The sequence below is a fragment of the Sus scrofa genome, chromosome 9 (genome assembly GCF_000003025.6).
Source record: "Sus scrofa isolate TJ Tabasco breed Duroc chromosome 9, Sscrofa11.1, whole genome shotgun sequence".
Lineage (NCBI taxonomy): Eukaryota > Metazoa > Chordata > Mammalia > Artiodactyla > Suidae > Sus > Sus scrofa.
This window is the reverse complement of record NC_010451.4, coordinates 50,258,760-50,270,908: the sequence shown is the minus strand read 5'-3', so window position 1 is coordinate 50,270,908 and position 12,149 is coordinate 50,258,760. Positions and strand designations below refer to the sequence as shown.

Below are 12,149 nucleotides of genomic sequence, written 5' to 3'. Positions count from 1 at the left end.
AATGCACTTTTTTTCTGAAAAAGAAAGCACTGCCTGTGTAGGTGACACAAAGAGACTGGGCCATAACTTTAGCCAGGCCAGAAGTTGGGTAACTGATGACTAGCAATCAGGGAAATTTGTGCCCACGCTATTAAAAATTCATCCACTCTCCAACCCTTTCAGCTATGAGGCCAAGGAACTGATGCCATACATGGTTCTAGCCTCTCTGCTGTGTAAAGACCAATGCTATGGAAAGGCTTAGCTTATAGTCATCAACATGAATCTGTGCCTGTTAACAGAGGGTGACATGTTATCAGTAATCAGATGATTAATTTGGATTTGCTAGGGCGACAGGATTTCTAAACATCGTGATAGTAAAAAAAATTTATCTGCTCAAATTACACACCCACAGACAACAAGGGGAGGAGAGACAGGTTCGGGGGTGTGGTGAACCCCTTATGAGATAAATCTATGTGGAGGGCAAACTGAGGATCAAAATACTGGACAGGTCGCCTGACAAGCTGTCACTGAAATGGGAACACCAATCTACCCTGCTTCAAAACGCTCTTCTCCAGCAACTGGAGATTCCATCACAGACTAAATTCTGGGTCAGGAGATGGGAGCACAAGTCCCAGGACTGCCACCAACCAGCTTTACAGACTTGGATGGCTGGCTGCTCTTCCCTGAGCATCTTTTCCTCAACTGTAAAAGATTCTAGGCTCCTAAACAGCCATGAACATGTAAAAGTGAAGCCACAGAAGGCAACCAAGATCCTAATTTTTAATATCTCTTACTCAGAATTCATCATAAAACTAAGTAAGGGTCAAATCCTTAGAAGGACGCTCTAGTAGACTGCTTTCTGGGTAATGTGTGTGCATCACCATTGAAGCCTGACATTTAATCTCCTACTGGAATAGTAATAGAAGAAATCAGAAATTTACCTGGAAGAAAGGATAACAGACTGACAAAGAAAGGATGTTTTCAAACCTTGCTTCCATGCTCTGTAATTGGGATAAACAAATAAACAGGCAGATGAAACACAGCTGAGACATTTTTTTTCCTGCTTTCTAAAGCTCTTTCTGGAGGACACCAGCTGTTTGTAAATACTGAGAGACTTGTATTCTTTCGATTTGCATGTAGAACAGAGACATGCAGTCACACCAAACTACAGATGTTGTGATGACATGGCAAACAACACCTAGAAACGGGGTGGATCTGAGGCCAAGCCTGAGGGAAGGGGTGGGACAGAGTCAGGATAGACAAGCTATAGAGAACTCTAATAGCACAAATCAGAAAGGGTCAGACAGCCCTGCTGGTGCTGTTCCCTGAATGACAGAAAGATCCTTTGTCTGCCTCAGCAGGCCCATCATTTGCTTGGCTTCTGGTGACAACACTTGTCAAAAGCATGTGGCTCTGTGGTGAATCAACCCCACAGAATATGCTGGCTTGGGTGGAAATGGAAACCCTTATGTTACCTGGCTGGAGTGGAGGTATGGGGCAGAGCCTAGAAAATTCACTTTCTGAACCAAATATTTCATGAGGTGAGAGATAAGAACTGTTCTCTGGAAGGGATAAATTTATTTTAAGGCATGGATGATGTAAAATTAAGTTAAATTAAAAGGCCCATTTAAAAAAATGATTCTGTGGCTTGGACTTTCAAAAGTCCCAGGTAGAAAAGCTTGCAATCACATGCTTTAGAAAATTTTGAAAATGCTTGTTAATGAGGCTTTGCAACTGTACAGAATCATAAGACCTGGTGGCAGATAGACCATGAGATGTCACCCTGCATTCTGTTTCCTGAGAGACCCACACCTGGCTAATCCCAGATGGAGTGGGACTACCCGGCGTTGAAGTCACAGACCTTCTTGGTCACCCACCCAGCAAGAAAGAGCTCCATCTTCTGATAACACAGTAAGACATGCATCCTGCTGAGACCACCTTTTATCCACATATTAACCCCAGAATCTCAAAGTATCTGAGATGTGTCACCATGATCTCAAACTCCAATCCTTCGAAACTGCTCATTCAAGTCCTCTCTTAAAGCTCTTCTTCTTTCATCATCCTCCCAGTTTATCAGTCATCTTCTGGCTTTACTTTTCTCTAGGTCACTGTCCTAGAGTCCAGTGTCTTGCCAGCACTCTCAATGCCTTGCGGTTTTGCCAAACCTCCCCAGTACATCTCCTCCCCAAGAGAAATCCAACTAACTGCTCTCTCTGTCCGGGGATTGGTTTGCTTGCCCACAGTCAATAATTTTAACTCTAAAATGTCTCCATTCTTCTTGAACTTGTTGCCCAGTTTCCTACTTGATTCTCAGATGACTTCACCTCTTCTTCACAGAAGAAACAGAAGTTACCTCTTAAAGGTACCCCTGAAGTTATCACTTGAAGTAACATCCAATGGGCCTTCATATCTCCACTTCTGAAAGTAGCACTCATCTTTTGCTACTTTCCTGCTTTTTCCAAGAAAGGGGCATTTCTTCTCTCCCCTTATAAGTTTTTAATGTGAATTAAATACATAAATAAATGTACGATACCTAGTACAATGCTTATCAGGCCATAATTAGTATTGGTTCTTTTAAATTCTTTCTTCTAAAAATTTAATCCCATCTATCTATCCATCTACCTACCTACCTATCTACTCACCTATCTACCTATCTACCTACATATCAATCTACCTAACTTTCTATCTTTTTAAACCAGATTCTGTTACCTCTTGAATTCTTAGAGACCACTATCTTAGCTGTCTCTTCTCTTGCCTGCTTCTTTAATCTCCCCCTTTCTACCTAGCTGCGCCCTATACTGACAGACATATTCAAGTGCTTCCCGTTTTTTTTTTTTTTAATCTTGTTTTTATTCTTACTTCTCTTCTAAATGTCCTCCTTTCTTTCAAATATTGAGAGTAGACCCCCCAAACTCTCTGCAGCCTTCAACTTCCAAGCTCTGGGCAGTGTTATCTTGTTCTAGCTCCATCTTCTCTTCCAAATGCATGGAAACTGTTGTGGCTGAGTTTACAAATGACGTCTCTACTCGGATAACCCTTTTCAATACTCATCCTATTCAGATTTTGATCTCATCCCTTCTTTTTCAACTCTGATCCTTTTCTAATACTCCATATCTCAATGTATGGCCATTGACCTAGTTCAGATAACATCAAGCTAGATCATTAATGCCATCTGTGGCTCCTCCTCTTTCTTCAGGCTCCACCATCTACCTGCTACCAAATTTGGAGGACTCTTTTTTTAAACTAATTCTCAAATCTGGAAAGTCCATTCCAACCTTTCTTTTTTTCTTTTCTTTTCTTTCTTTTTTTTTTTTTTTTCTCTTTTTGCCTTTTCTAGGGCCGCTCCCGCGGCATATGGAGGTTCCCAGGCTAGGGGTCGAATCGGAGCTGTAGCCGCCGGCCTACGCCAGAGCCACAGCAACACGGGATCCAAGCCACGTCTGCAACCTTCACCACAGCTCACGGCAACGCCGGATCCTTAACCCACTGAGCAAGGCCATGGATCGAACCCTCAACCTCACGGTTCCTAGTCGGATTCGTTAACCACTGCGCCACTCCATTCCAACCTTTCTTGCCAGAGTTTAGAGCCCATCTGACTTTCCCAAATCTCACCTGGACTACTCAGCCGCCCTTTTATGGCAACTGGCCTTCTGATTCTCCCTGTTTCCGGTCATCCTCCACATTGCTGCCAGAGTTATTTCCCTAAACATATTAATCTGTTCTTCACACTCTCCTGTGAAAGAATGTCTGGGGCTCCCACCTGCCTCTCTTAAGGACAGCTGTGGAACCAACTTTCAGAGTCTGACTCCAGCTCACTGCTCTAGTCTCATCACCTTTCCTACAGCACACCTTAGGGTCTGACTAAATTACTCTTCACGACCACATCAAACGCCTCCCAGTTCCTTGTTTCTGCACATGCTATCTGACTGAAATACGATTTCCCATCTGGAACCTGCCTATTCCCCTTTTAAGCCCCGGTTCAAACATAACTTTCTCGGAAAAAGCCTTCTCAGCTGTACCTGGACTGCTCTGGGTCTGGTGTTCCTATACCACCTTATTCTTTCCTTTTTATAGCCATTAACAAGTTGTCTTTGATTCATCCACTGTTTACCTTCCCCACTGGATCATGAGCTCTTTGAAGGAAGAATTACCTTATTCAACTCAGTATCCAATATTCATCTGGTTTCTTGTTCAACAAATGTTTGTTGCAAGAATATAAAGAGAGGATGTGATTTAAAATATATATGACAGAAGTAAATGAGAATAGAATAGAATTCTGGTGAGAAGACATTACTTCCTGGAAAGATAAGATAGTAGAAAAGGATGGGAGATAAGGACACTTCATCAGTGCTCTGAAAAACCTCCGTTCCAATCCATCAATTCCTGTCTTTCCACTGTTTTCACAGGAATAAAATCCATAGAAAGTACAAATGCCTGTATTCTCTCTCCAACTTCAGGCTTGTTTATACCACTTTTTATCCTCCCCCAAGATCAGCTGTCCAAACTTGATCACAGTATCATCATCCGTGCAGGTAGACAAGATGCCCAAAGGCTCAATGACTAAATTAAATGTGGCTGTTGCTAAGAGACATCAGGCTTCAGACAGAAGAGTCAAAACCTGGCACGAGCTTTGGACTCAGGTGCAGGAGGCATCCAGATGTGTTAAGTATGCTCATACTTGGGGAGAAAAAAAAAAAGTACGATTATTTTAAACTAATTGTATAAATCCTCTCATCTCATTCTCCACTGGGCACACACTATAAAAACTGCTAACCTGTTCTGGCTTCTTAACAAGCCAAAATATATAATTCAGTTTGGGGTGGGCTAACTGCTAAGCCATCAGCACAGCCTTATTTACCTGGGTTTGTACTTTCTCAGACAAATAGCCAGAAGCTCATGCATGCTGAAGACCAGCCAAGACCAAAAATTAACATTCCCTATTGACTGTTGCCAACTGAATTCAAATGGAAGGAACGAAGAAAGACCTCAAAAGGCCAATTTATAGAGACTTGAATCCTAACAGACTTGTTTCAGCTCACTTTTGGAAGCTGTAGTTTCCCTCAAGTTCTGCTATCATTTCTTTGACTTACAGAAATTTATTTAGCCACTGGTTCAGCTGTCACTGGCTATGGGGCAAGGCTCTTCCTTCAGAATAAGCTATGATAAAAGGAAGGCTATCATAGTTTTGAGGAGGGGGTATAATGCCAACTTTCATTCAGCATGTTCTTTGACTGAAATGTCAAGAAAACTTGGCAGTGGGTTAACATACCAAAACCTAAATGAAAGGCAGTAGGTGTCAAGAAAAGTAACACAGTCTACCTCTCTGTTCTAAATTCCTTTAATTAGGTTTGCATGGATATCCATATGTTAAGGAATCCCTTATATACCCCTAGCTGCAGAAACAGAGAATTAAGCTGATAGGAAAGGCTATGCAAAAAAAGATGGCACTGAAAATTTAGGGTAGCATCCACAAGAGAAAGAATGATATCCTGGTACTTAAGAATGGGTCATACTATTTAAAAATAGAACATTGGTTTAAGTCCTGGCTCTATCACTTCCTGTGTGATCTCTGGCTCACGTCTGCACATCCTAGCTTCTGTAACCATAAAATGTGGGTAAGAATAATTTATTTTACCTAAGCTTCTCACGGCAATTAAATAAAATGACCAAAGAGCTCTATGAACAGTAACACATAACATAAATGATATTTTAGCCGTAATAAAATAATAAGAATGATGAGTCCAAAGTACTTTTGTGTATTGTCCATACTCATGAGATGGCTAACCATGTCAACATCATCAGGAAAGGGGAAATTTTCTGATAAAGACTTTGTATCAGCTGCGTACTTCCAAACATGGTAAGGAACTTGTTCTTAGAATTCAATTAAATAAAGACTTGAGCATGAAAAGCTCAGGGTGCCAGTATAGAATTCTGCAGAAAACATAAGACCAAGCAATGATGGAGACAGTTATGCTCCAACGGCTGTGGGGCAGACACTGTGGAATCATATTCAAGTCTGAGCACAATGGTGCTGAGAGGCCTGAGGGAGAGAGAGAGCCTTTTATCTGGGAGACGACACTTTGAACTTGATGGTAATAAAGGAAGTCCCGACTTGAGTTGATCTTTCTTCCCTTTTACCCCAAGATGCATAAAAATCCCCTTGGCTTCAAAGCCAAGCCAAATAAACTGCCTGAACCAGATAGCCAAGAAGAAAGCACACCGAGAGAAAACACATGAATGTCTGATATGAGGGAAAGGAGAGAAATTGGCTTCTGCTTTTTTCTTAACGGACTGCTGATCCTTTGTTTCCCCTTGTTTTTGAACCTATACCCATACAGCAGATGTCAATGCTCTCGATCACTCTCTGCGTCAGAGACGAAGATACTTTTTATAGTCACTGCCGGGAATGTCCCCTGACTAGCAAGCCTGTTTAGTTTTGCAGGGACAGATCAGCCTCTACAAGGCTGGCCCACAGGAAGAGGTGTTCCTTTCTGAGCTGCACTGTCCCATCCATTGCTCCTTTTGAAGTCAGAACTGACTCAACAGCAGTCTTCACTGCTATTCCATCTTTACTGCTGGACTTGTCAAAAACGGCATTTCAGAGGTTAACAGATGGAGAATCATGTGAACACTGGATGTGTGTATGGCAAAAGAGACCATAAACACCCTATCAGACAAAAACATATGCTTGGGAAGGGACAAGCCTTTTGAAGAGTTTTCCATTTTCACCTCTAAGCAATCAACCCTGTCCTATTAACTGGTCCCCTTAATATGCATTGTTGTTTTTGTTTTGTTTTGTTTCCCCTCCAAAAAGAATGGTTATGTGCAAAGAGACATGCGTTTAATTGCTACCCAGTTTCCTGGGACTGAAGGAAGTAAGTCTAAACCACCCATGTCTAAACCAACAAAACATTAACTGCTCAGTGTTTTAACCAATAACAAGATGTACAGCATCGCTATTTTTGCCACCTAAGCGCTGTCACACCAGCGAAGTACACATGAACTTCCCTGACCAGACCCACAAATAGGGTGAGCACCCAAATCCTAAGGAAGGCAGGTTCAGCCAAAGTGAACTTGTTTTCTTTTTTTGCCATCAATGAACTCTCCAAGGAGAACTGGACCAAGTATTTCAGAGGCTGGAGTCAAAGCCAGTGCCCCAAAAAAAGATAGAGAGGAGAAATACTGGGCTCCTCCAGAATTCAGCAACTGCAATTTCTCTTGCTAACAAGGCCAAATGAGCCACAGGACAAGATTCCCTTCTGGCTTGTGACCACCCTCCTCAAGCAGCTTTTACAAAGCCCAGGCTTCTCTCGAGGATGCCTTCTTATTTGATTACATGGAATATTGTTCGAAATATTCAGCCACCCCGGCACTGGCTGTGTGGGTGTGCTGGATAAAATCTTCATGAAAACGCCATCACAGGTCATTTGTTTAATTTCAATTCTGCAAAATGTAAAAATAGAACGAGCTGCCGTGAAGGGTTGGGACTTGACAGCTTCGATGAGAAGACTCCACCAGCACACAAACCATGCAGTTCTGCTGGATCCCGCGTCCTCCCTTTGCCAGAGGCAAAAGGGGAAAGAGAACAAACCTGAAAGCGAGGTGCAGCTTTCGCCTTATCTCCTGCTCTTTTCCCCCCTTTCCCCCTTTCTTGCACTTCTCTGCACCTTCTTCCTCCATCTGTTCCCTCTCTCTCCTCCCACTTTGCTTGCTTTCTCTCTCTGCTGCCCCGCCCCACCCCGCCCCGCCCGCCTGCCCCTCCTTCATCATTTCTATGTGTCATTTCTTCTCCTTCCCTGGGACTGGTTCTCCTCCCCTGCTCCACACCCTTGCCTGGGCTGCCCTTGTCTCCAGGCTCCCTGGGCCACACAGACTTTTCTAGGAATTGCTCTTCTACCCCATTCCCATCTTTATCTCCTCCCCCAAGTCCCAGACACTGAAAATGTTTAAAAAGATGGAATCTCAGAGATCAAGCAGATCCGATGACAGATGAGCTTCAGGGGCTGCCTTTTTCCACACTCCCTCATCCAGCCAAATATATTTGTTATTCACTGAGCCCAGCAGCTCCTGGCAGGTGGGCAGGCAGGTGATACCTCACTGGTCTTACACTTCAGACAAATCAATTTTTAATTTTATGAAGTTTTTTTTTAAAAAATAAATGCTCAAATTGCACTCTCTAATTCTGATCTTTGAAGCCCACAGCCATCTCCACATTGACCTTAATACAATCCCAGCTCAGGAAGGGAAACTTCTCTTAACCAGGGGCTCCAGAGCTGCATCAAAAGCCCACGTGGGTGCTGAAAGGGGAGAGATGCTTCCTGCTTCCTTCTCCCCTGGAGGGGGGGGTGGTCCTCAAAAGGTCCCACTGTTTGACCGAGTTTCAAGCCAAAGGATTACCTTGTTTCAAGTCTGTTTATATGGCTGATGGAACCAACTCAGTTGAACTCGTTCACTGAGCCCAGAATGTGCTCCTCGCCCGTGGGGCCATCTTTCTCCTCTGACTTGGATGGCCAATCACTTCCTCTCTGAAGACAGAACTTCGCTGTTGGTTTGAGGAAAGCCTATCAGAAGAGGTGGTTAGCAAACTGCAAACTCACAGATGCAGCAGTGTCAACCCAATCTAGAAAAGCACCTCAAGTCCTGTTTTGATTGCTGTCTTACACATCTGTGCTGAGTCCACTACCAAGCGTTCCCTGTCTAAAGAACTCCATTTCCACACACGCCAGATGAGGCTTCAGTACATTAGGGCGACCCGCATAAGAGCACACACCTCCGCAGGATCTCACTTCCTAAAACGCCCACCCTCCTTTACTCTAACACTGCTTCCACCCTCCTGCCTCTTACTGGCAGTGGTCATTCTCTAAGCAGATGTGCAATGTGTACCCATCAGGTACAAAGTAGGATGGCTCCTAGAGCATCCCTTAGGAGTGGAGTATTCTATATACCGAAATAAAAGGTATATGGAACCCTGGCATCTCAAAGATACATGTGGTGTTCCTGCTTTGTGCATGTTAGGGTTCTGGATCAGATCAAGGAAATGATGATCTTTTTGTACAACTGGAAGAATAATCATGCCTAGGCAGAAAAGGAAACATCATTCTTGTTCCAAGCTACAGGTGCAAAAGGAGAAAAGGAGAGGAAGAAAGAAAAGCTCCTGAGCAAGGTGAAAGCACCACGAAAATCAAAACAGAGGGGATAACTCCAAGAGAAAGCACCTTCTCAGCAGGGCAAGCTGGAATGGCAGGTAATCCACAGCAAAACTGTAAATAGCAGCCCAAAGTCACAAACTGCTGAAAATGATGTGCTGCCTATGTGAAAGCACCAGATAGTGGAAGCAGAGCAGTGGAAATACCTCTGGACAGCAGCTGCAGCCCTGGGCTGGTGGTTTCAGTTACAGGTGTCCACACTACAGGTGTGTCAGACTGGAGAGCCCTGGCAGGGGAGGCCACCGTGAGCTAATCTGCAAAGACATCGCATGACTGTGAAGGCCCAAAAGCAAAGCCTGGAAGGTGGTAGCAGGGACACCCTTTGTTAAGCGATCTCCTTATACAGATACGATTTCATTCAAGGCCTATGATCCTTGAATACAGCTAGCTGAGCAAGAAACCAAATAAGGCACTCTGCTTGGGTGACGACTTCACACTGGGGTATAATGGCAGTGCCCCAGTTTGGCTAGGTATTGATCAGTTGCTCATGATGGTTTCTTGCTAACACTAACACCAAAGTCCAGCCCCAAATCTCCAAAACCTAGCACCCTTTGAGTGTAGATGCAGGAAACCAGAACTTCTGCGTGCCCACTGGGGACCCTGGGTCTCCTGAATACTGACGATGGCCGGCAGAGCTCTTGGCTCAAATTGAAAGTTGAGGACAAGATCTTCTGAGCAAGTTACAAAGTACCTCAGCCTAGGGGAGGGTCTTCAGGCAAATACTGGTGACCTCCCCAGTGACCTCATGATACCCCCTCCGAGGCAGCCAGTTCAAGTTGTAAGAAGCAGTGAAAGGGCAGTGAAAGTGACAAGGATAGGGCCATCTGGTAAGCCAGAAATATGATCTTCGAGTAAGAAACAAAAGCCAAGTCATTGCTGAACATGCAGAATAAACACTGCCCGCACCAGAGCACAGGAGTGAATTCCTCACACAGGAGATCCATGTCCAGACTTAGCCCTCTAACCTCCTAAATGCTGTTTAATGGAAAAAGGGAAGAGAGAAACAGGCCACATTAGAACAGTGTGGACACTCTTCTTTGAGTGCACCTGTTCCACAGGGAGCCTTGAGATCAGATTAGGGGCAAAGGGTGACCTTGGGACGGGGGACAGATGAAACGCAGCATTTCCAACTTGTTTCCAAAGCTCAAAGGGACAGCCCCAGCTAAGGAACTTCCCTCCTGAAAAACCCCCAGGCAGAGGGCTCTTCATCCATGAAACCCTGTTTGTAGCTCCAAAAGATGATGTGCCCATGTAGCCACTGGCAGCAGGACAGCTGAGTCCCCTGTACAAATTTCTTTGTCCTCACCCAGAGTGGTCAGAGCTTTACATCTGCTGCAGTCATGAAAACATTTTATTATTTTTTCACCAGTTCTTTTTTTTTAGCCCCTTGGCTAAATCTAGGGATGTTCCAAGTATGTGCGATGTGCCCAGTTCTCCCACCTTATCCCTCTCCAATTCTGGGTGTGTGGTGGGGCTGCCTCTCACAGCTGCTCCAGGTTAACTCAGAGCCTGGGAGCACATTATCAGCAGCTGCTGCACACACGAAGCACCTTGCTAAGAAATTTGGGGGAAGGGGGGTGAAGTTTCTCCAGGCATGAGGTTGGCTGCTGGGTGCAAACAAGTTGTCTGGACTCTAACAACCTCTAAGGGCCATAGCTTCTCATCCCTTCATCCACTTCATAAAAGTAACTCTGTTTCTTCTAGAAGGGAACTCCATGCATCCCCAGGTCCAAACCAGGAATTCCTCCAACTACTAGACCTTCTACCTCCACCTGGGAGGAAATGAGGAAAAGCAGAACCTCTCTCTAGTTTTACCAGGTACCAACAGATAAACCTCATGATGTCCACTTCATCTTTCTTCCAGATCTTGGACTTCCACCACACCGGGGAGTAGCACAAGACTGATGGGGTGGCCAGGTGAGGTCAGGGAAGCACTGCCCAGAACCAGGAGAGCCAGTATCCCCAGTTCAAACTTTTGCCACAAAGCTGGAAAGATGCAGACTCAATCCCATGCCCATAGCCTGCCCTCACCACTCCCCTGAGCATATCTCCAGAACTGAATGGAGAATGGAATCAGCTCAGCCATCTCTGGAAATTAAGAGGTAGTCTCTCCCAGTGGTTTCCTGGGGTCACCAAATCTCAGGTGTGGACACCACAGCCGGGCCACAATCCATGTTAATAGCTTTACTGTGACCTCCGGTAACTTTGAGGTCACTCTAAGAAAATTCAGATAAGAACAGCACCCCCGCCCCCACCTCAGTCCCCACAACCTCTCCGGGGACCTCTCAGCATCATCCCCAGCATCCAAGTGGGTCCCTCCCAAGGCTCAGGAAGATCAGGAAGTTCTTACCTGGCTCTGCTGGGAGAGGCGCTCATGTGGCCGGGCGGGCCAGGCGCACGGATCAGCGGCGTCCAGGGCACACAGGCTGCCGGCGGCCGCTCAGCACATCTCCCCGGGAGCCCAGCTCTGTGAGCAGGGGAGCCAGTCCCATCCGGGGGAGGAGGAGCGCGAGGACGCCGGAGCCCGGTCGGGCCGAGGGGCTCGAAGCACCCGGGGGCGTCTGCGGTGGGGGCGGGAGCGCCGGGGGAGGAAGCGGAACCCCCTCCCCCTCCGCGGGCTGCGAGGCTCCCGCTGGCTCGGCGTCTACTTGTTACCGCATCGCGTTCCCGCTTTCTATAAATATCTATCTGCCCCCTCCCAGCGCCTGTGCGCTGCTTTCGGTGCGGTCCCCGACTCTACCTCCCGGCTTCCGCTCGGTCTCGGGCCCCCCTCTCCCCTACTCTTCCCGCCTCTCCTCTCTGGCCCCCTCTCTCCCCTCCCCCTCCGTCCCCGGTGAAGCCTGCCGCCTGCCTGGATTCTCCCGGTGTTGCCTCGCTCCAACATTTAGCACTGCAGTGTAACTCGGGGACACGCGACCAGACAGTTCCTTTAAAACCAACCGCTCCTTTAAAACCAGACCATCA

General features: G+C 45.9%; 1 protein-coding gene across 1 annotated transcript in view; it reads right to left on the bottom strand.

Moving 5' to 3' along the window:
• GRAMD1B (GRAM domain containing 1B) overlaps window positions 1-11,889 on the bottom strand; it is a 248,309-nt gene extending 236,420 nt beyond the window's left edge. The window contains exon 1 of the mRNA XM_021063032.1: window positions 11,536-11,889. Within this exon, the coding sequence (XP_020918691.1) occupies window positions 11,536-11,561 (26 nt within the window). The 5' untranslated portion in view covers window positions 11,562-11,889. The remainder of the gene's footprint in view (window positions 1-11,535) is intronic.